The following is a 24,000-nucleotide window of genomic DNA, read 5'->3' as shown; positions in this document are numbered from 1 at the left end:
CATTTCATTCAAACTATCCAAGCCAATAAAGGCATTACACTGACTTGGCTATCTAACACACTTTTTGGATCAGAGGCTTCTTTTACAGGGGTCACGTGATTTCTGCTCATGTAAGGGTACCGAAAAACCGACCTGAGAAAAACGCAAGGTACTAATTTAAAAAATCTGTTACATAAAAGAAGAAAGTCATATCAATTGTCTTGCAGGTTGTTTTGTTTGGCTATCTGGCGTAGTTCTTGTTTTAGTCGCTAGAAAGTTTAATCATAGACAAAATGGAGGTGTCACTGGTTCGTCGACCTTGCTGTGTTTGACGTGAACGGACACACAAATAATAAGGAACAGCAGAGAGCTCTTGCATCAGTGAGAAATCGTTTCTTCAATCTCTAATGGCGAGAATCGCTTAGAGAATTCTAACCAATTACTCTACAGAATATTCAAGAGAAAATCTAAAGTGCTCTATAAAACCAGCTGACGACACTATTGAACAAGAAAATTGGTTGATTAAAATCAACATGGCCGAAGCAATATTTTCATAAAAGAAGCGGTATTGTACGGGCACATGTTGAATTTGGGTTACATGTGTTGCAGAGTATTTGAAAATCCGTAGGCATAAAAACATGCAAAGAAGAGTGATAGGTCCCTGTTCTGAATATAGTCAAGTGGATAAATTGATTACTTATGTTTCACACTAGTTTTGCTGTTACAGCAGTCCCTCTCATGAACGGACACCCTTGGGCCAGTGCAAACCTGTCCGTACATTGCAGGTGGCCGGTCACGGGAGAGCCCCCCCCCTCCCCCATCACACACACTCAGGCACACTGACGGACTGATCGAGTGAGTCTTTGCTACTGGTGAACGAGCTCTACTTGTCCTAAAACAATAAGGTCAAACTACTACAACTTATAACTGAAAGGAAAATAACTGTCCTGTAAAAATGACGTTAAATCAACGGTGTCAGAAAAAGAGAGATAAAAGAAATCCTCAAATTCCTGAGGATACAGGCACCCCATGAAAGCAGCCACGAACATACTCACAGAGGCACACATGCTTGTGCAGATACTTTGCAAAAATATGAATTGAAAACCTGCATATGTGGTAATTTCTTTTTTTTGTGTGTGGCTTTATTGAATACTTCAGGCAGTGACTTTTCCCTGTCCAGTTTTCTCTTTCGTCTCTCTTATCCCTCGCTTACCCACCTCCACCCCCTTACCCTCCACTCCCTTTACCCAGCCCCGACAGCACAAATTTGTAATCTGCAAGGCAGAGTACACATTTTCTGAAAGGAAGACTACTCCTCTTCAATTATATCCAGAGATCTTCCAGCTGTCTCCACCATAAGCCAAGTGGTCGAGTCTTATACCCCCGTTCCACACAACCGTTCTAGGTCCCGTTCCCGTACCGACCAAGGAACGGTGCGGGCACGGGAGGGATCGGGACAGAACCGCAATTAACGTAACTGATCGTTAACGGAACTGCTTTGAACAGTAGGGTCGGTAGGGACGGGTGAGTTTGGGCTGCATGTTCACATTTCAGTTTAGCCGTTCCCCTCCCGATCAGAATGAACGGTAATGGAACCTCAGTGACCCATCGGTAACGGAATGGACCGGAACGCTTGGATCGTTAAAGCCCGGGAACTTAAAACAACGGTAACACAACGGTAGCGCTCTCACACACTGAGTTGTTATACCCGCATTCCACACATCCGTTCTAGGTCCCGCTCCCTTACCGACCAAGGACGGCTGCCACTATGGTCAGACGCTGCTGAAAGATGCCAAAAAACGGCCGTTTGCGCAGCGTTCCATTGTTGTGGCAGCATTCCTTGGTTGGTACGGGAACGGTCCAGGCTCAGGAAACAAAGAGTATATATGGCCTGGGGCGATTGTAGCTTCCCTTCTTCGTGTCCGATAGACAAGGACAATAAATAGTAGAGCATAGTGCAATTTCATGTTGGCATCTTCTCCACTGAAAGCTATAACCCAAAGACTGAAGACCAAAGTGCTTTACCCCACTTCTGACCCGAATCACCCCCCTCCTGCTAGGTACACGTGCACTCAAGTTAACCTCTGCTTTGACCTGTGTGCCAGGAGTCGGATGAGAGAGAGAGCGAGAGAGAGAGACACACACACACACACACATAGACAGAGACAGACATAGAAAGACAGAAGCGGAGACTCAGAGGGAGACACAGACAAAGACATACATACAGAGAGAGAGAGAGAGAGAGAGAGAGAGAGAGAGAGAGAGAGAGAGAGAGAGAGAGAGAGAGAGAGAGAGAGAGAGAGAGAGAGAGAGAGAGAGAGAGAGAGAGAGAGAGAGAGAGAGAGAGAGTGAGAGACCCACCTGTAACTGTTCTCGTGAGAACGGTAACACAACGAGACATGTCACCTCTCCGAATGCATTCCAATAGATGACCGCTCATGCGGCCATCAATTACGAGGTCCAACAGCCACGCGTTCACAATATTCGTGCATTGTAATACATACTAACATCTTCAGAGCAGTTCGTTAAAATATAGTCTAATGGACCCTAAATTAATACACACAAATATATTCTCTTTTCGCCTGTACCTTGACACATGTTTGGTCGTGAACATTAAAAATGTAAATTGTATTATAGATCTAAACTAAAAACAATTGAGTGAACAAACGAACAAATAAAAAACAACCCTTATTCAATTGTCATTATGATTGTTTTCAATTTCATTTTCAATATTGCAGTAACTGAGCTAAAGAGAAGTAGTTCCGGACAATTACTTCACTTTGAACAAACACACGCAGTTTTGCACACGTGCGACACTCAAAGGAGGCATGGTCTTTGTCATGGTACATTACACTTCTACTTACTGGTCTGGATCCAACAAGGCTGGACACATTTACAATGCTTCCTGAAACAAAGGTGACACAAATAAAAAATGAATCAATGAATCAATGAATGAATCGATCGATCGATCACCAACCAACCAACCAACCAACCAACCAATCAATCGAAAAGACAAAGAACAAGAACATAATCAATCACGTACTCATTTGAACTAAACTGAAATGATCAACATTTACAAATGATGATCATCAAGTGAATTAAAAACAATAATCACATAAAACATCCCACTCTACCCCAGTTAAAGGCACAGTCTTTTCAGTGAAAACATCCCACTCTACCACAGTTAAAGGCACAGTCCTTTCAGTGAAAACATCCCACTCTACCACAGTTAAAGGCACAGTCCTTTCAGTGAAAACGTACCACTCTACCACAGTTAAAGGCACAGTCCTTTCAGTGAAAACATCCCACTCTACCACAGTTAAAGGCACAGTCCTTTCAGTGAAAACGTACCACTCTACCACAGTTAAAGGCACAGTCCTTTCAGTGAAAACATCCCACTCTACCACAGTTAAAGGCACAGTCCTTTCAGTGAAAACATCCCACTCTACCACAGTTAAAGGCACAGTCCTTTCAGTGAAAACATACCACTCTACCACAGTTAAAGGCACAGTCCTTTCAGTGAAAACGTACCACTCTACCACAGTTAAAGGCACAGTCCTTTCAGTGAAAACGTACCACTCTACCACAGTTAAAGGCACAGTCCTTTCAGTGAAAACATCCCACTCTACCACAGTTAAAGGCACAGTCCTTTCAGTGAAAACATCCCACTCTACCACAGTTAAAGGCACAGTCCTTTCAGTGAAAACATCCCACTCTACCACAGTTAAAGGCACAGTCCTTTCAGTGAAAACGTACCACTCTACCACAGTTAAAGGCACAGTCCTTTCAGTGAAAACATCCCACTCTACCACAGTTAAAGGCACAGTCCTTTCAGTGAAAACAGTTCTGCTCACTATGTCAGATCTGCCGAGACTTTTACAAAGGATAAGACCATCCCTCCAGTTGGACACACAACAAAACTTACATCAACCAAAAATCATCCCCCTGACTGCTTCCTGTGCAGAGCTGGGCATGTTTTGATGAATTAATTTCGCAGCTTTTTACTACATGTACAGTGTATTGACTTTTACGAAATTGATCAACACAATTATCACCACTCTGCATAGGAAGCATCAAGGCTGTTAACATGTTGATTTAGGTATATGTCCAAGTGGACAGATAGCGTTATCCTCCGTATTATCAACAGTCAGGCCAGATCTGAGACGGTGAGCCGACACGGTTAGACGGGAAGGACTGTGCCTTTAAAGAAACGGTAGCGACTGTCACATACCTTTGGTCTTGATGAGCTCTGGAGCAATCAGTTTGGACAGAAAGAAGACGGCTTTCACGTTGACATCCATCGTCTCATCATACTGCTGCTCGGTGGTACTGGCGGTGTCGGCCGAGTAGACAAGCCCAGCGTTGTTCACCTGAACTTAGAAACAGAAAAAGTGAACAAACAAACAAAATCCCAAACAAACAAACATAATCCTCCCTGACCCAAAAAAACACACACAAAAACCACACCCACACACAAACAAGCAAACAGAATACAACATATTTTACTGCCCGTGGAAACCAGAAATTTGCGGTACAATCGTTCACACTGAAACACAGGCAACAGTATACATCTTCTTTTTCTTCTTCTGCGTTCGTGGGCTGAAACTCCCACGTACACTCGTGTTTTTTGCACGAGTGGAATTTTACGTGTATGACCGTTTTTTACCACGCCATTTAGGCAGCCATACGCCGTTTTCGGAGGAAGCATGCTGGGTATTTTCGTGTTTCTATAACCCACCGAACTCTGACATGGCTTACAGGATCTTTTTCGTGCGCATTTGGTCTTGTGCTTGCGTGTACACACGGGGGTGCATACATCTAACTCTATATATGCCCGAAAACATGAATCCTGCAAACAACAGAGCTGGTGAGTAAAAGTCAACATTGACCAAACAATCAAACACACTTGTCGTCTTCGTTATACCGTCATCGTCAGCTTTGTCGTATGTTGCCTCCTCGTTCATTTCATGTAAGAGCAGTAGTGGCGAAATCGGCCTCCTCCTCCTCATGATCATGATCATAGTAATAATCATGATCATCATCATAACTATACCACGACCAAGTCTTACCAAAATGTCCACCCGACCAAATGTCTTGAGAGTTTTGTCCAGGACTTCCTGTTGCACTGCTTTGTTCCTGAGGTCCCCGATTACTGTGGCAATCTAGGTCAAAAAGAAATCTGGGTTTAAAAGAAACCTCGGTTAAAATAAATATCGGAGAAAATGAAACCTCGGTTAAAAAGAAACCTAGGTGAAAAAGAAACATCAGCTAAAATACATCTCAGCTACAATGACATTTTGGTAAAACAGAAATCTGGGTAAAAAACGAAATCTGCTAGAAGAATGTAAAGAAAAACAACCTCCACTGTTTCAGCACAACGGATCGATTATGTAAGGCTTTTAACTCATTGTCTCCCAGGCACGGATATATCCGTACCCACTCATATGTCTCTATCTGACTTAATACGGATATATCCGTACACACAGTCACTTCAGTCGCTTCCTATAACGTTGATCTAACGCCTGCATTCCAGCGTTTTGATACACAGTTGATACACAGTTACTACAATTCTGAGTGACCTGCTGCAGCTCAGCTGGTCTCGGCTAAAAAAAACTTGGTCAACATAGGTGGGGTAGAAAGTGTTAAGAAGCTTAAGAAAAATAAAATTAAAAGATCTAAGTTGAAAAAGGAATAAAGTTTGCCACTTTTTATGAATTTTTTTTAGAAAACTTCATTCGGAAAGGTTTTTCCTTCATGCTATCATATAGCGCTCATTTCGAACAGCTCAGACTTTAAAGGTACATTATTTCTCGTGAAAACCCTTTTTTCAACATCCCAGATATGTCTAGAGTTTTACATGTGATCAAAAAACAAGTCGCGTAAGGCGAAATTACTACATTTAGTCAAGCTGTCGAACTCACAGAATGAAACTGAACGCACTGCAATTTTTCACAAAGACCATAGTCCGCCGCTCGTGCAAAACGCAGTGAAACTGACGAGCCTGTTTAGCGCGGTAGTGGTTTCGCTGTGCTGCATAGCACGCTTTTCTGTACCTTTCTTCGTTTTAACTTTCTGAGCGTGTTTTTAATCCAAACATATCATATCTATGTTTTTGGAATCAGGAACCGACAAGGAATAAGATGAAATTGTATTTAAATCGATTTCGGAAAATTTTGATCATAATTTTTATATTTTTAATTTTCAGAGCTTGTTTTTAATCCGAATATAACATATTTATATGTTTTTGGAATCAGAAAATGACGAAGAATAAGATGAGCGTAAATTTGGATCGTTTTATAAAAACAAGTCGCGTAAGGCGAAAATACAACATTTAGTCAAGTAGCTGTCGAACTCACAGAATGAAACGGAACGCAATGCACTTTTTCAGCAAGACCGTATCACTCGTAGCATCGTCAGTCCACCGCTCATGGCAAAGGCAGTGAAATTGACAAGAAGAGCGGGGTAGTACTTGCGCTAAGAAGGATAGCACGCTTTTCTGTACCTCTCTTTGTTTTAACTTTCTGAGCGTGTTTTTAATCCAAACATATCATATCTATATGTTTTTGGAATCAGGAACCGACAAGGAATAAGATGAAAGTGTTTTTAAATTGATTTCGACAATTTAATGTTGATAATAATTTTTATATTTTTAATTTTCAGAGCTTGTTTTTAATCTAAATATAACATATTTATATGTTTTTGGAATCAGAAAATGATGGAAAATAAGATGAACGTAAATTTGAATCGTTTTATAAAGAAAAATATTTTTTTACAATTTTCAGATTTTTAATGACCAAAGTCATTAATTAATTTTTAAGCCACCAAGCTGAAATGCAATACCGAAGTCCGGCCTTCGTCGAAGAATACTTGACCAAAATTTCAACCAATTTGGTTGAAAAATGAGAGCGTGACAGTGCCGCCTCAACTTTCACGAAAAGCCGAATATGACGTCATCAAAGACATTTATCAAAAAAAAGAAAAAAACGTTCGGGGATATCAATCCCAGGAACTCTCATGTCAAATTTCATAAAGATCGGTCGAGTAGTGTGGTCTGAATCGCTCTACACACACGCACGCACGCACGCACACACACACACATACACCACGACCCTCGTTTCGATTCCCCCTCTATGTTAAAACATTTAGTCAAAACTTGACTAAATGTAAAAAGTGTAATTACAATTTAAATTTTTTTTTAATGACCAAAGTCATTAATTAATTTTTAAGCCACCAAGCTGAAATGCAATACCAAAGTCCGGCCTTCGTCGAAGATTGCTTTGCCAAAATGTCAATCAATTTGATTGAAAAATGAGGGTGTGACAGTGCCGCCTCAACTTTTACAAAAAGCCGGATATGACGTCATCAAAGACATTTATTAAAAAAATGAAAAAAGTCTGGGAATATCATACCCAGGAACTCTCATGAAAAATGTCATAAAGATTGGTCCAGTAGTTTACTCTGAATCGCTCTACACACACACACACGCACAGACCGCAGACAGACAGACAGACAGACAGACAGACACACACACACACACACACACACATACACCACGACCCTCGTCTCGATTCCCCCTCCATGTTAAAACATTTAGTCATGTATGCGGCAATAGTACCAATGACATTTATTGAATAAACTTGTTTAAACCAAAACATTTAGTCAAAACTTGACTAAATGTAAAAAAGCGCCCCATCCTTTCAATAAGACACATACTACAAATCTTTACCGTGACTGATTTGTGTGCAGGATGGCACTTTGCTGGTTTAGTTGACTTTGTTACTAGAATTCAGAAAACAAAATCTCACTCTGTACAGAATGCAACCACGCTTTTTGGAATGTGACAACCCGAAATGATTCTCTTACCCCATTCCAGTAACCTTTCTTTAAGGCCAAATAGAAATATATGTTGGTTTAGGGTAACGTGACCAAAAAAGATAGGGTCGTGTTTTTTTTTTAATTTACTCGAGGTTACTTCCCTTAGTCTCGGTATGGTTCGCAACATGTGCCAAAAGTTTAGTTTTTTTTGAGAAATGAAAAAAAAGTGTTAGGGTCGGCGGGAAAAAAATAGGGTCAGTCGGATAACCCTTAACCAACATATATTTTGGTTCGGCCTTATGAGAAACCTACACAAATGTGTGGCCATGAACGCGATTGTCAGCGCGAAAGGGGCAACACCTTTACCGCTTTCCGACACAGAATGCAAGTTTACTTAAAAAGCTTAATTGTTATAACAATTCACCTTGTCCTTGGGGCATCCAGCAGTGACGCAGCGCTGCACAGCAGCCTTCAGTCTGTCCTCGTCTCGCCCCGTCAGCGTCAGGTAACAGCCATGTTGTGCAAACACCACTGCCGTGCCTTCTCCAAGTCCTGCACTCGCCCCTGTCATCATAGAAGTAATACTTCTTCTTCTTCTTCTGCGTTCGTGGGCTGAAACTCCCACGTACACTCGTGTTTTTTGCACGAGTGGAATTTTACGTGTATGACCGTTTTTTACCCCGCCATTTAGGCAGCCATACGCCGTTTTTGGAGGAAGCATGCTGGGTATTTTCGTGTTTCTATAACCCACCGAACTCTGACATGGATTACAGGATTTTTTCGTGCGCACTTGGTCTTGTGCTTGCGTGTACACACGGGGGTGTTCGGACACCGAGGAGAGTCTGCACACAAAGTTGACTCTAAGAAATAAATCTCTCGCCGAACGTGAGGACGAACTCACGCTGACAGCGGCCAACTGGATACAAATCCAGCGCGCTACCGACTGAGCTACATCACCGCCCCAGAAGTAATACGATTAGGTGGGTGGTTTATATTGATGGTAAGGGACTAAAATTCCGAAACAGACAAAGTGCAAACGTTTCAAAGACGTTTGTTTGTTTGTTTGTTTGCTTAACGCCCAGCCGACCACGAAGGGCCATACTGATCAGGGCAGTGCTGCTTTGACATATAACGTGCGCCACACACAAGACAGAAGTCGCAGCACAGGCTTCATGTCTCACCCAGTCACATTATTCTGACACCGGACCAAGCAGTCCTAGCACTAACCCCATAATGTCAGACGCCAGGCGGAGCAGCCACTAGATTGCCAATTTTAAAGTCTTAGGTAGGCCCCTATGACCCGGCCGGGTGTCGAACCCACGACCTCCCGATCACGTGGCGGATTTCAAAGACGTGACAAAACAAGGAATGCAAAACAGAGAGAGAGAGAGAGAGAGAGAGAGAGAGAGAGAGAGAGAGAGAGAGAGAGAGAGAGAGAGAGAGAGAGAGAGAGAGAGAGAGAGACTGAGACAGACTGAGATAGACAGTGGGAATCACTGATAAGTTTCTTTACGTAAATTAAACCGATTACACACACACACACACACGTACGCACGCACGCAAGCACGCACACACTGACGCACGCACGCTCGCACACACGCACGCAAGCGTTAAGCACGCACGCACCCACGCACGCGCGCGCGCGCACACACACGCACACACACACACACACACACACACACACACGCACAGACACACACACACACTGACACACACCCACACACACTCACCCACACACACACACACACACTCGGCAACCGGCTGAATAATCTAATCGGCAAATGCCCGAAACACAAGATGCAAATGTATTCGCGCAAAAAAGATCAATTACCAGAAATATTACATGACAAGTACACACAAACAGTGACAAACAATGTAAATACCTTTTATGATAGCAACTTTGTTCTTCGGGCTTCTCAGAAAAAAACTCGGCAGTAACAAAAGACACTGAAAGCAACCACACCCGCACGCACGCATGCATGCACTGCACAACGAGACACGCACCGGCACACGCACGCGCGCGCACACACACACGGCATGGTGCGGCTCGTCAATAATGAATCGGTAAATCTAAAAGGCAGTAATCTCTTTGGCAAATACAAGAAATAACACATGAAAAATACACACATACACAAAAAGAAGGAAATTACCTGTAATAATTGCTACGTTGTTCCTCAGGCTCTCCATACTAGCAGACACAAATGACTCTCTCCGTCTTCAGTAAACCGGTTCTATCGACGCAAATTATATTTGCGTGTCGTATACTATTATATCACCCGCAAACCACAATGCACCGCGACGCCGCTAAATATTATCACGCCGTGGATCGTGTAACTCTGCATTTGCGCCACCGCAACTTTTTATCGCTTCATGCCGACGAAGAGGCAAGCTGCATGGTAGGTCTCTCACAGAAAATGAAAATTTGTAGGACTTTCAGGCATCATCTAGATTCTTCATTAGTACATTTTAAAGAAGTATATACTCAAGGTCTAAGGTACGTGCTTTTTTAGTCGAAATGTCAGGTTTCGGCAGTTCAGAAGTCCGATTTCTGCTGGAATTGTAGCTGAAATTGCACGATTTGTCCCTTCCTTCGTAACTTCAACGAAACAGCACTAGTTGATGCATTCCCGTGATGATATCCTGTGAGCTAAACATGTCCTTTGTATTCTTGATGAATGCTGTTGCACAATTTTGTCTTTGGGTGACGCACGCGGCAAAAGGAAACACAAACAATTAGACTTCATGTTATACGCCACCGATGCTTGGTGTAATTCGCCACCGCAATTTCACGTCTTGGATGTTATTCGCCACCGCAACTGTCTAATGAATTGCATAATATGTTGAAGAGTTCAGTGATTCTGTCACTTCCAATTGAAAATATTGATTTGGAGTTGTTCAGTTCAGTGTATAGTTCAGCTTTTGTAGAACACGTTTCTGAGACGCACCTGGCGGCGTTTCACTCCCACATTCTTCGTCATTCTTCTTTCCCGAAAAACAGAGGCGTATATTGTCTGTCAGAGGCGCTCTTTTCTCTTCCAGCGTCAAACTGATGAGTTTTTGTGTTGTCGCTGGTAATAGGAATGACTGAATTTTAGAATTATTTCACACACATAAACACCAACGAAGCTTAAGAATTTTAGAATTATGTGGTATTTGGCCCCACAATGTTTTTAACAGGAGCGTTCCAGGCCCAGTTTCAGACTCAAGTGACCGCAAATCAAACAGGAAGAGGTAGGTTCCATATTGTCAAACTTAGTGATTTCAGCCACTGAGTGTTTATTGCTAGAATGGCAAGAATCGCTGCGCTCTTCAATCACATATGCTTATACAATAACTTTTCTGACGGGATACGAGTGGTTTGGTTGCAGATGGATTTGGAACAGTCCGAACCATTGACAGCTTCCTTGATGTCAGTGATGTGGTAGAAGTTACTACTCGACCACCAGTGACTTCGACACCGCAGAAAAAGAAGTCAGAGCAAAAGCAGTGTTTATGCCCAGAATGTGGGAAAACATATAAACACCAACGAACATTAAGAAACCACAGGCTCTTCCATCACACAGAGGGTGGGGGTCCAAGGGTTACCTGTGGGATGTGCAAAAAAACATTCACGAGGTCTGCAGACCTCCAGTCACATGTGAACAAACAGCACATCGGGCAAAAACCATTCGACTGCTCCAAGTGCCACAAAAAATGTGCGTGCAAACGCAATGCAAACCCAAACCGCCACACATGTGTGCAAATCACTAAGTACGCGTGTGATGTCTGTGGCAAAGAGTATAAACACAAATCAACACTCAAGGCTCACACCAACACACACACACACACACACACACACACACACACACACACACACACACACACACACACACACACACACACACACTTGCTCACTCCTGCCCAAGAAGAAGAAGAAGAAGAAGAAGAAGAAGAAGAAGAAGAAGAAGAAGAAATACTACAGTTTGATTTGTCAACTCATGGTGCCTTTAAATCCTTTGCATAGGCCGTCATTCCCCCACGGAAACACACACGCCCCTGAGTTTAAAACTTGCAGCACTAAAGTTAAAATGCTCCTATCAATTGCTGTCAGTTTTGTGACAAAAATAAAGGTTTAAATGCCTCCACGATGTTGATGCGTTTGAAAATAACAATTTGCGTAGTGCGGTGGCGAATAACAAAAAATGCGGTGGCGAGTTACATCTAACATTGAATTGATGCGGTGGCGAATTACAGAGAGTTGTTGACACTCTGTTTTTATCTGCTTCTTGCAAAGTATATATGGAACTATATACAGAGAAACTACACGTGGAGATTCATAAAACATTAAAGTTATCAGTGAACATGTCCAAGAATAACCAGTAATCTCCGTTTTGTTGCATTTGACGCAGAAACTGAAAATATGCCCAAAACATGGGGAAACGAGAAGAAAAACAGATCGTCACGATCACCAGGGCCATCAAAGCATCAAAAAATATATACAGAAATATAGCTAAGGATATAAGTATGTGAAATGCAACACTTGAGAACATGCTGAGTGCCTAGCATTCTAACAATTTAATTTATCATTCGAGAGACCTACCTCGCAGCTTGCCTCTTCGTCGGCGTGAAGCGATAAAAAGTTGCGGTGGCGCAAATGCAGAGTTACACGATCCACGGCGTGATTATAATATGGAAAGCCGTTTGGCTCATAACCATTACACGCGTAATAAAAAATAAATACACGCGTAATAAATGATTAATACGCGTGTAATAAATGATTAATGCGCATGTAATTTATCTTTTTTCTTATGCTATGGAATAGCATAATGATTAAATACACGTGTAATAAATATTTCATACGCGTGTAAGAAATGATTATTACGCGTGTATTAATTATTTCTTACACGCGCATGAAATATTTATTACGCGTGTATTAAATATTTTTTACACGCGCATGAGATGATTATTACGCGTGTATTAATTATTTCTTACACGCGCATAAAATATTTATTACGCGTGTATTAAATATTTCTTACACGCGCATGAAATATTTATTACGCGTGTATTTAATCATTTCGTACACGTGTATGACATTTTTATTCCACGTGCATTTAATCATTTCTTACACGCGTATAAACTATTTCCTATGGAAAGCCGTTTGGCTCATAACCATTACACGCGTAATAAAAAATAAATACACGCGTAATAAATGATTAATACGCGTGTAATAAATGATTAATGCGCATGTAATTTATCTTTTTTCTTATGCTATGGAATAGCATAATGATTAAATACACGTGTAATAAATATTTCATACGCGTGTAAGAAATGATTATTACGCGTGTATTAATTATTTCTTACACGCGCATGAAATATTTATTACGCGTGTATTAAATATTTTTTACACGCGCATGAGATGATTATTACGCGTGTATTAATTATTTCTTACACGCGCATAAAATATTTATTACGCGTGTATTAAATATTTCTTACACGCGCATGAAATATTTATTACGCGTGTATTTAATCATTTCGTACACGTGTATGACATTTTTATTCCACGTGCATTTAATCATTTCTTACACGCGTATAAACTATTTCCTGCATGTGTATTTAATCATTTCTTACACGTGCATGAAATATTTATTACACGCGTATTTAATCATTTCTTACACGCGCATGAAATAGTTATTACACGCGTATTTAATCATTTCTTACACGCGTAAAAAATGATTATTACACGCGCATTAATCATTTATTACACGCGTATTAATCATTTATTACGCGTGTATTTATTTTTTATTACGCGTGTAATGGTTATGAGCCAAACGGCTTTCCATAATCTCCTACACGTGTATTTAATCATTTCTTACACGTGCATGAAATATTTATTACACGCGTATTTAATCATTTCTTACACGCGCATGAAATAGTTATTACACGCGTATTTAATCATTTCTTACACGCGTAAAAAATGATTATTACACGCGCATTAATCATTTATTACACGCGTATTAATCATTTATTACGCGTGTATTTATTTTTTATTACGCGTGTAATGGTTATGAGCCAAACGGCTTTCCATATTATAACGCTGCTGGAGTACCGTTACATTCAAGGATATAACATTTTGCCACGTGTTTGAAAGTGAATGAGACTATTTCCGTTGCGCGTCAGTCGCTCGCTTCTGTTGACAAAAAAAGAGAGATCATTCTGCTCTGGGTAAGAAAATGGGAACTAAAAGCGCAGCTCAAATCCGGTACACATGTCTTAAAGTTTAAACTGACAGACAAGCTGGCTTCGTTAGGTTGAGTACATGCAACTGCAGATGATTGTATCACAGACACAGCAGCGATAGAACGTAAATTGTTTACAGTTCTGTTTGTCTGCAGTGGTACCCCAGTTTAAAGACCACACATAATCTTAGAAAACCAGGTCTTAAAAAGTATCCCCCGAAAAAAAGTGTTTATGTATTTTAGTGCAGCAAATCTTACATACACGAGAATAAACAGGTCTTAATTAAATAGAAGAAGGTTTAAAAATTGAGGAAAAAACCCCAAACAGAGGTTATGAACATTAACTCAGAAAAAGAAGGCTCTTAAAATTGGTGCCGAATTTTTAAATCAGGGTAAAAAGGAGGGCTCCTCACTGTATTCATTTTTGCCTCCTCAGCTAAGTCTGCAAGCGGCTAGTTTGCAGCTGGCGGGCTAATTATAGTCGCCCCTTCCGAGGGCAAGCCGGCAAGCCGAAAGCAAGCGTCTTATCTAGGTCACTCTGGAATGTGTCCAAGTGAAAATGCCGGTCTGAAAAAAATACGTGTTTCTTGGTGTGAAAATGGGATCGTTTCCGTGAGTTGACCCTTGGATTACGATCCTCCGTGCTGCCTATTTCAGTAGAGCGAAATACACATGCAAAGCAATTGCTGTGTTCCTCTTTGCTGTGGGCCTTTTTTCTCTGACCATTGCGGGTTTACTAGAATCACATGAGAAATCTTTTTTTTTTTTTAGAAATTCAAGCTTGTTCGTTCGTTGTTTATTTCTCGATCTAACTTATAATATTTGGTCTGTTTATTTGTTTGACTGACTAACTGCCTGTCTGTCATTACATTGCTGATCGTAGATAAAAAAAAAAAACCCAAAAAAACCCCCTTCTTCTTCTTCTTCTTCTTGGCGTTCGCAGAGGTTACACAATCAGTCCAGCACTGGTGATAAATGTTGTCGTTTTCTCCAACTCCTGTCGACTGCCGTATAGTTTGGTCTGCAAGGGAGTTGGTGACGGCCACACTTCTTTTCGTTCCTCATCTAGTAAGGAAAAAAAAAAAATAAAAAAAAACCCAAAGAGAGCATTGTTCTGATGAATATAATTTTTTGTACATATGCTCAAGATCCGAGTACAATTGTTGTTCCAGTGCACATACACTACCTTACTTCTTCTTCTTCTTCGTTCATGAGCTAAAACTATCACGTTCACTCTTGTTTTTACCCAACCATTGAGGCAGCATACGCCGATTTCGGCGGAAGCATGCTGGGTATTTTTGTGTTTCTATAATCCACCAAACTCTGACATTGATTACAGGATCCGGCTTCTCCGTGCGCACTTGGTCTTGTGCTTGCGTGTACACACGAAGGGGGATAAGGCACTAGCAGGTCTGTACATAAGTTGACCTGGGAGATCGGAAAAATCTCCACCCTTAACCCACCAGGCGGCCGCGGCCAGGATTTGAACTCACGAACTTCCGATTAGGAGGCCGTTGTCTTATCCACTACGCCACTCCGTCCTTACAGTATAAACTTCACATGATTAATATTACACACATTTAAAAAAAAAAGGCAGATTTATTTATTTTATTTTATTGTTTTAGCTTAAATTAAGAAAAGAAAGACAATAGACGTTTCAGTCAATGACAAACCAGGGCTACAAATCATTTAATCTCCTTAGAGCAAGCAGACCGCATGGCCCGTATACAATGAATCGAGACTTCAAAAACAACAACATAGAAAGCTTAATTAATATAAGATTATATTCTAAAATTAAACGATGTTTGATTCATTGCAGGGAAGGCAAGAGTATTTGAGCGCGTCGAGGCTAGCATCCCATTTCACCAATAATGTAAACCAAAAGTCTACAAACAGGACAGATTGATAAGTGGAACGCTCAATTAAATACAACACAAAATAAAAAAGGTATTGATGGACGCTTGGAATTACATTTTATGAAATTGTCCGTTCTTTTTACATTTAGTCAAGTTTTGACTAAATGTTTTAACGTAGAGGGGGGAATCGAGACGAGGGTCGTGGTGTATGTGTGTGTGTGTCTGTGTGTGTGTGTAGAGCGATTCAGAGAAAACTAATGGACCGATCTTCATGAAACTTGACATGAGAGATTCTGAGTATGGTACCTCCAGATGTTTTTTTCATTTTTTTTTTATAAATGTCTTTGATGACGTCATATCCGGCTTTTCGTGAAAGTTGAGGCGGAATTGTCACGCTCTCATTTTTCAACCAAATTGATTGAAATTTTGGTCAAGTAATCTTCGACAAAGCCCGGACTTTGGTATTGCATTTCAGCTTGGAGGCTTACAAATTAATTTATGAGTTTGCTCATTAAAGTTGTCATTAAAATCGATTTTTCGCAAACAGGTTTAAAATTGATTGCATCGTATTCTTCATCACATTATGAATCTAAACATATGTACATATGTCATGTTTACTCTTAAAATGTGATCACAATTAACGAAAATAGATTAACTAGTCTTACGATTGAAATTTAAAAAATCGATCCAAAAATGATTTCGTCTTATTCTTTATCATTTCCTGATTCCAAAAACATATAGATATGATAGGTTGTATTCAAAACAAGCTCCGAAAGTTAACAAGAATACAGAAAAGCGCGCTTTCCTGCTTAGCACAATACGCTACCGCGCTAATCTGGCGTGTCAATATCGCTACGTTTTACACGTGGAAGGTGAGCGATTTCCTCCACGCGGGGATTGACGAAGCTGTACTGTCTTGGTGAAAAAATACAGTGCGTTCAATTCATTCCGTGAGTTCGACAGCTTGACTAAATGTAGTAATTTCGCCTTACGCGACTTGTTACCTATTTTCCCCCTTGATGTTGCAACGATATCTTTTTACATTTAGTAAAGTTTTGACTAAATGTTTTAACATAGAGGGGGAATCGAGACGAGGGTCGTGGTGTATGTGTGTGTGTGTGTGTGTGTGTGTGTGTGTGTGTGTGTGTGTGTGTGTGTGTGTGTGTGTGTGTGTGTGTGTGTGTGTGTGTGTGTGTGTCTGTCTGTGCGTGTGTGTGTGAAGAGAGCGATTCAGACCAAACTACTGGACCGATCTTTATGAAATTTGACATGCGAGTTTCTGGGAATGATATCCCTGGATATTTTTTTTATTTTTTTCGATAAAATACTTTTGATGACGTCATATTCGGTTTTTTGTAAAAGTTGAGGCGGCACTGTCACACCCTCATTTTTCAATCAAATTGATTGAAATTTTTGTAAAGCAATCTATGACGAAGGCCGGACTTCGGTATTGCATTTCAGCTCGGTGGCTTAAAAATTAATTAATGACTTTGGTCATTAAAAATCTGAAAATTGTAATAATTTTGTTTTTAATATAAAACGATCCAAATTTACGTTCATCTTATTTTACATCATTTCCTGATTCCAAAAACATATAAATATGTTATATTTGGATTAAAAACAAGCTCTGAAAATTAAAAATATAAAAATTATGATCAAAATTAAATTTCCGAAATCGATGTAAAAACCTAAATGGCGGGGTAAAAAACGGTCATACACGTAAAATTCCACTCGTGCAAAAAACACGAGTGTACGTGGGAGTTTCAGCCCACGAACGAAGAAGAAGAAGGAGAAGAAGATTTAAAAACAATTTCATCTTATTCCTTGTCGGTTCCTGATTCCAAAAACATATAGATATGATATGTTTGGATTAAAAACACGCTCAGAAAGTTAAAACGAAGAGAGGTACAGAAAAGCGTGCTATGCAGCACAGTGAAACCACTACCGCGCTGAACAGGCTCGTCAGTTTCACTCCCTTTTTCACAAGCGGCGGACTACGGTCATTGTGAACAAATGCAGTGCGTTCAGTTTCATTCTGTGAGTTCCACAGCTTGAATGTAGTAATTACGCCTTAGGCGACTTGTTCGTTTTGGATTCATTCGGATGAGATGTCTGTACCGCGTGGGGAGCTTTACAAACAATTCAACCATAGAATAATAATACAAACAAAACAAAACAACAGGATAGATTAATGAGAGGAATGTACGTTTAATAACATACGAAACAAAACCAACTACAGTGTACAAAGGTGTTGATTAAAGTATTGTATTGCATTTGAATACATGTTTCATTCAGCATCCTACTCTTTCTCTCTGTTGATTGTATGCGTTAATTAGCAGTCTGTTTGTTTGGGATCTCTAAATGAAAACCATCCAAACGAAAATATTTTCCCTTGTCTTTTTATCTAGAATAGGTGTTTACTGGTTTGTATATCCGTAACCAAAATAAAGGGGGGTTGGCGTGTCCTAGATACTGGGCGCCTACAAGGTACTTTACAGTGTGTGTGTGTGTGTGTGTGTGTGTGTGTGTGTGTGTGTGTGTGTGTGTGTGTGTGTGTGCGTGTATGTGTGTGTGTGCGTGTGTGTGTGTGTGTGCGTGTGTGTGTGTGTGTGTGTGTGTGTGTGTGTGTGTATGTGTGGCGTACATGCGTGCGAGGATGCTTGCTTGCTTGCGTAAGTGCGTTCAGTGTGTGTAGTGTATTGTGTTGTGTGTTGTGTGTGTGTGTGTGTGTGTGTGTGTGTATGTGTGTGTGTCTGTGTGTGTGTGTGTGTGTGTGTGTGTGTGTGTGTGTGTGTGCCGCGTGCGTGGATGATTGCTTGCGTGTGTGCGTGCGTGTGTGCTGCAATACAATTATCAAGGAATACCAGATGTTCTTTTGAAATAATATACTGTTCTGTTCTGAGTAAAAAGCAGAGAACAATTAATCAGATAAAAAAAAGACAAATGCTGATGGTGTACTGAATTTAACAATGACATTATTTTCACAAGTTAAAGCCCCAGTATGTCTCAAATGGTTTACAAAACGATTAAAATCTTCTAAAGAACAAGAGGCGAAGCCTTCAAGGCTCACGTAAGAAATCGACAAACAGTAACACAAACTCAATCACTCCGTCACACATACACACATACACACACACACACACACACAGTAAGCATAGGTGACACTGTGCAAGAAAGCGAGACACTAGATCTAGATCTGTCTGTCTGCATGTAGCCTACTTACAGGGACACGACTGCCAACTAGTCTCGGCCCGCTCAAAATAACAATGACCGAGACTTTCAGTAATTCCTTCGCGTGACGTCTAACCCTCTTACGTCATAATGTGACGTCTTCAAATGACGAAATGTTAAAGTTTCTACCACAGACATACACACGCACGCACATACGCACATACGCACGCACAGACAGACAAAGTTACGATCGCATAGGCTACACTTACGTGAGCCAAAAAAGCAGTTCTAACCTTATGGAAAACACTTGCAATAGCATTTAATAGCATTGAATGAAACAGTTCGTTTGAATTGCTATTTAGCTCGCGTAAACCACACACTGACCCGATTTCGTGGTTTGTCTAACCCCTGAGCCATCGTGAACTCGTGTGATCCACTTTCCTTTTTTCCACTATTTAGTCGTCAGTTTGTGATTTCAATGCGACTGGTGAGCGTGCGAATGGAAGGGTGTTTGTACTGTGTGTAAAAGCCTCACAGTATCTGTGATGGTTTACGGGAGGCTTACTGTGCCTTTAATATGTTCATGTTCCCGGTTGTTGTCATTAGGCCTATAAAATATTCTTGTTGTTCGGGTGGTGATGGCTGTTTTTGAGTTGTGCGGCACATGTGTTTTTTCCGTCAGTTTATGTGTGTGGTGCCCTCGGTGTGTGTGTGTGTGTGTGTGTGTGTGTGTGTGTGTGTGTGTTTTAGGCAGTGCCCAGTCAGTGTGCGTGTTTCAGTGTCACAGTGTGTGTGTGTGTGTGTGTGTGTGGGGGGGGCTGTCAAACTGAGTTGCGTGGCTGAATGTGTCTGACGCCGGTCACGTATGTGCCTGTGTGCCTGTCCATAGTTTCAGTGTCTATATATCCCAGGGGCGGATTAGGGGGGAGGGGGGGGGGTTACAGGGGTTCCGGACCCCCCCCCCCCCCCCCGCCGGCTGTCAAAAATAAAAGATTTAATACTAACTTTACAAGAAATAATGAGTGGCTGCTGACACCAGTTGATCATGTTTAAAATCAAGGATAAGCCATGCATTGTTCATAAAATAGCTAAAACTCTTCACCTTCAGGGGGGGCTTTGCCCCTGTTCCCCACAAGGGGTCTACCCCTGGACCCCAGGTTGTAAACCCCCCCCCCCCCCTCTGGCTTAACTGCTCCGCCCCTGTATCCCTGCCTATGTGTCTGTATCTGCCCATGTGTCTAGTCTATATATCTCTGCCAATCAGTGTGTTTGTAGTCTGTGGCTGTCCATCTGTCCTTGGTGTATCTGCCTATGTGTCCGTCTCTTGCAATGTGTCTGGGTGTCTCAGTGTCCACTGTCCGCCGGATAGTGTACGTGTAGGCTATGTCAGTTCTGTCTTGTTCCATGACTGTGTTTGTCGCCTGACACTGCATGGCAATTTTCCTTGTTTTTATAATGACAGTAACATTTTGAGTCTTGAGTCTGTCTGTCTCATTAAATTACGGATGGAAGAACTGAGCCGCTTGTCTTGCCTTTTGACTGTGATGACTCATACCATATTATAATTTTGTTCTTATCATAGTGTCCAGTACTCAGGTTTGAGTGTGATCGTGAGTACAATCAATGATTTTCCTTGCGGTACAAACAGTGTGTCATGTAAATGTGAGAAAATCTATAAAACAAAATTAAAGATACAAAAATAGATAAACGAATGAATGAATCAATATAGAATAAATAATGAAATGAATAAATAAAATAAAAGTATGCGGCATGAAATAATATGCTCCCCCCCAACACACACACACGCACACTGACACACACGCACATTGACACACACGCACGCGCGCCAAAACAGAAAAACACATGTCTTCCGGAGTTTTAGGCTTACTTCTCGTTCAAAACCGCTATTTGTCATAAAATGCTAGTTCTGAAACCGATTGGAAAAAAACTATTCAGTTTAAAAAAAAAGCAAATGCCGATGGAGTATCTGTTCATCCGACATCTGATAGCAGTGTACGTTACCAATACTTGTAAGCTACAATCAGCGAAGAGCTCTAGACTGACGCCATGTATTACATGCACCTGTCTACAGAAGAAGCAGAAATAAATGGTGTCGCACATAGTTGAAACTCAGATTAGAACCCCATAAAAGAATACAAAAACGTTGCAACTGAAAAAACACCCAAACCAGGCGCTGATGCAGATTCAATTATTTCACAGTAATCGACGATGAATCGGTCTTTGAAGTATGTTTTATTTTAATCTAAACAGGTATTAAAATGCAATACCAGAGCAATTTCATTTATGAACATATTTTATTACAGGCACAACATACATTTTAGGAAAAAAGGCAAGTTTTTGTACTTTGACCGAATTTTTTAAATCATGCCTGTGCAAGCTCTCCGAAATTGCACAAAGACACCATTTCTGGTGAAAATATAAAAACGAGCAAGAAGATTAGACAGTTAGTCTGGAAGATGCTTATTTCTTAATGGCGGCTGTGGTGCTCAAAAAAAGATTCTGCAAAAACTGACAGCGTCAAACGTTTTCAAAATGGTGTCAAATGTTGACAAACTACTTTGAAAATGATTATTGTATTGCAAGGAAGAGGTTGACGATGATAAAAATACATCGCACAATGATTGTATGGTGTTCAAAGTACCTAAAACGCTGAAAAACCCAAACACGTTTTTGGACTAAAATGTCGTGCCATCTCTGGCTGTAAGTGTCATACTACCTCATGTGAATAATCGCAGACATCAATGCAGTTCCAACAACCATCAGCATCTTTTAGCCCGACGTGTCATTATCGCTACGTGTCAATACCACTACTTACTGACGACTCTCTGTTTCTCATTTTTTCAGTCTCTCGCTCTCACTCGTGGTTTGTGTGTGTGTATATGTATGTCTGTGTATGTATGTGTGTGCGTGTGTGTGCGTGTGTCTATCTGTTTCAGTGTGTGTGTGTGTGTGTGTGTGTGTGTGTGACTCTCTCTATCTCTCTCACTTGCTCACTCGCTCGCTCACTCACTCTGTCTCTCTCTCTGCCTCTCTCTCTCTGCCTCTCTCTCTCTCTCTGTCTCTCTCTCTGTCTCTCTCTGTGGCCTTAATAATAAACCATTCTGAGTTCTGAGTTCTCTCTCTCTCACTCTCTCTCTCTCTCTCTCTCTCTCTCTCTCTCTCTCTCTCTTTCTCTCTCTCTCTTTCTGTTCTACTGAAAAACAACACCCTCTCTAATCATGACTACAAAAAAGCTGAAATTCTTCCACTTTCATCCAGACTAGCGTTTAACAAGGCAAGGTTTATGCATAAAATAGTTCTTGGACATGTACCAGACTATTTAACTAAAAGAATATTATTAACTGAGACTTCATCAAGCCGCACGAAGAAACTAAATGTTCCCCTCCCTAGAATTGACTTGTATAAAACTAGTCTGGCATACTCAGGTCCATTTCTGTGGAATGGTTTACCAGTCTCTCTCAGACAGCCACTTTCTGTTGCCAGTTTTAGAAGACATACTTTTTACACCCCCGGTATAGGGGTGTGTATAGGATTCGGTCGATGTGTTTGTTTGTTTGTTTGTGTGTTTGTGTGTTTGTGTTCGCATATAGATCTCAAGAATGAACGGACCGATCGTCACCAAACTTGGTGAACAGGTTCTATACATTCCTGAGACGGTCCTTACAAAAATTGGGACCAGTCAAACACACGGTTAGGGAGTTATTGGTGGATTATTTTAACCACACTTGTTAGCAGTGCCTTCTCAGTTGGTGGCAGTGAGAATGGTAAGGACGGGGGTGTTTTTCCTACCTCGGAGGAATTTCTTGTTTGTATATGCTTTCATCGTCGTGTGGCACTTAATGCCGCGATCAGGTACTGCTGTTTGATAAGTACAAGAAGATCTACTAGTATAATCATTTCAGTTAAGTTTTTTTTGTTTTTTGTTTGTTTTTTGTTCTCTCTCTCTCTCTCTCTGTTTACGTTGTTCTCTTCATGGATTTTGCACATACATTATGAGTATGTGTACAATGTGTACATGTGTGTGTGTGTGTGTGTGTGTGTGTGTGTGTGTGTGTGTGCGTGCGTGCGTGTGTGTGTGTGTGTGTGCGTGTGTGTCTGTATGTGCGTGTGTGTCTGTATGTGCATGTGTGTCTGTGTGTGTCGGTGTGCATGTGACCGTGTGTGTCAAAGTGTGTGTTTTAATGTATACCATTACCAATGACCATGTTGGCATGTATGCTATGAGAATTTTTTTTCTCCCCTCTTTGTCTGATTTAATAACCATGTTTTTATGTTTTTGTTTTGCTTCTTCTTCTGCTTTAATATTATTCACTGCTTAGTTAATTCCCTCTTGGGCGAGGGCTGGATGAAGAAAATCTTTGCTGTATCTACTCCATTACCCTCAAAAAATAAAGTTCGTTCTCTCTCTCTCTCTCTCTCTCTCTCTCTCTCTCTCTCTCTCTCTCTCTCTCTCTCCCTCTCTCTCTCTCTCTCTCTTTCTTTCTCTCTCTCTTCTCTCTCTCTCTCGCTCTCTCTGAAGGAATATTTTGTTGTTCCTTTCAATTTGCCAGAGATTTGTAATTTTCGGAAGAAAGTCTCTGCATGATTTTCAGTTGTTTCTTTCGGATTTTGATCTTTTTAGAAAAAAAGGGCTTTGTTTTTGACTAATTGTAAGACAGTGTTATTGCATATATTTGTAAATGGAAATATTGACACAAGGTATAACCGAGGATATTGAAACCTTTTCTTCTCTCCCAAATTCTTTTATGAAATGAGAGGGGGAGAGAGAGAGAGGGGGGGATTGACAGACAGAAAAAGCGCGAGAAAGCGGAAGAGAGAGACAGTTAAAAGGGATGGAGGGTGCTTTTTATTTTATGGTTGGTTGGTTTTAGTTCTTAATGCACTGTTTTTGACAATAGTTTTCATTCGGTAAAAGCCAAATTCAATTACCGCTCGCGCTCTCT

General features: G+C 40.9%; 1 protein-coding gene across 2 annotated transcripts in view; it reads right to left on the bottom strand.

Annotated features, from left to right (window-relative positions):
- LOC138964587 (uncharacterized oxidoreductase TM_0325-like) overlaps window positions 1-24,000 on the bottom strand; it is a 33,688-nt gene that overhangs the window by 6,483 nt on the left and 3,205 nt on the right. The window contains exons 1-5 of one of the 2 annotated variants that reach the window (XM_070336582.1): window positions 9,945-10,078; window positions 8,219-8,358; window positions 5,049-5,141; window positions 4,211-4,349; window positions 2,844-2,884 (exon numbers count right to left, since the gene is read on the bottom strand). In XM_070336582.1, coding sequence (XP_070192683.1) covers window positions 2,844-2,884; window positions 4,211-4,349; window positions 5,049-5,141; window positions 8,219-8,358; window positions 9,945-9,981 — 450 coding nt within the window. In that variant the 5' untranslated portion in view covers window positions 9,982-10,078. Of the gene's footprint in view, window positions 1-2,843; window positions 2,885-4,210; window positions 4,350-5,048; window positions 5,142-8,218; window positions 8,359-9,944; window positions 10,079-24,000 lie in introns of those variants that run through there. The other variant, XM_070336583.1, reaches the window with a different exon arrangement.

This window comes from Littorina saxatilis, linkage group LG4, assembly GCF_037325665.1.
Source record: "Littorina saxatilis isolate snail1 linkage group LG4, US_GU_Lsax_2.0, whole genome shotgun sequence".
Classification (NCBI taxonomy): Eukaryota; Metazoa; Mollusca; class Gastropoda; order Littorinimorpha; family Littorinidae; genus Littorina; species Littorina saxatilis.
This window is presented reverse-complemented; position numbering and strand designations above follow the sequence as displayed.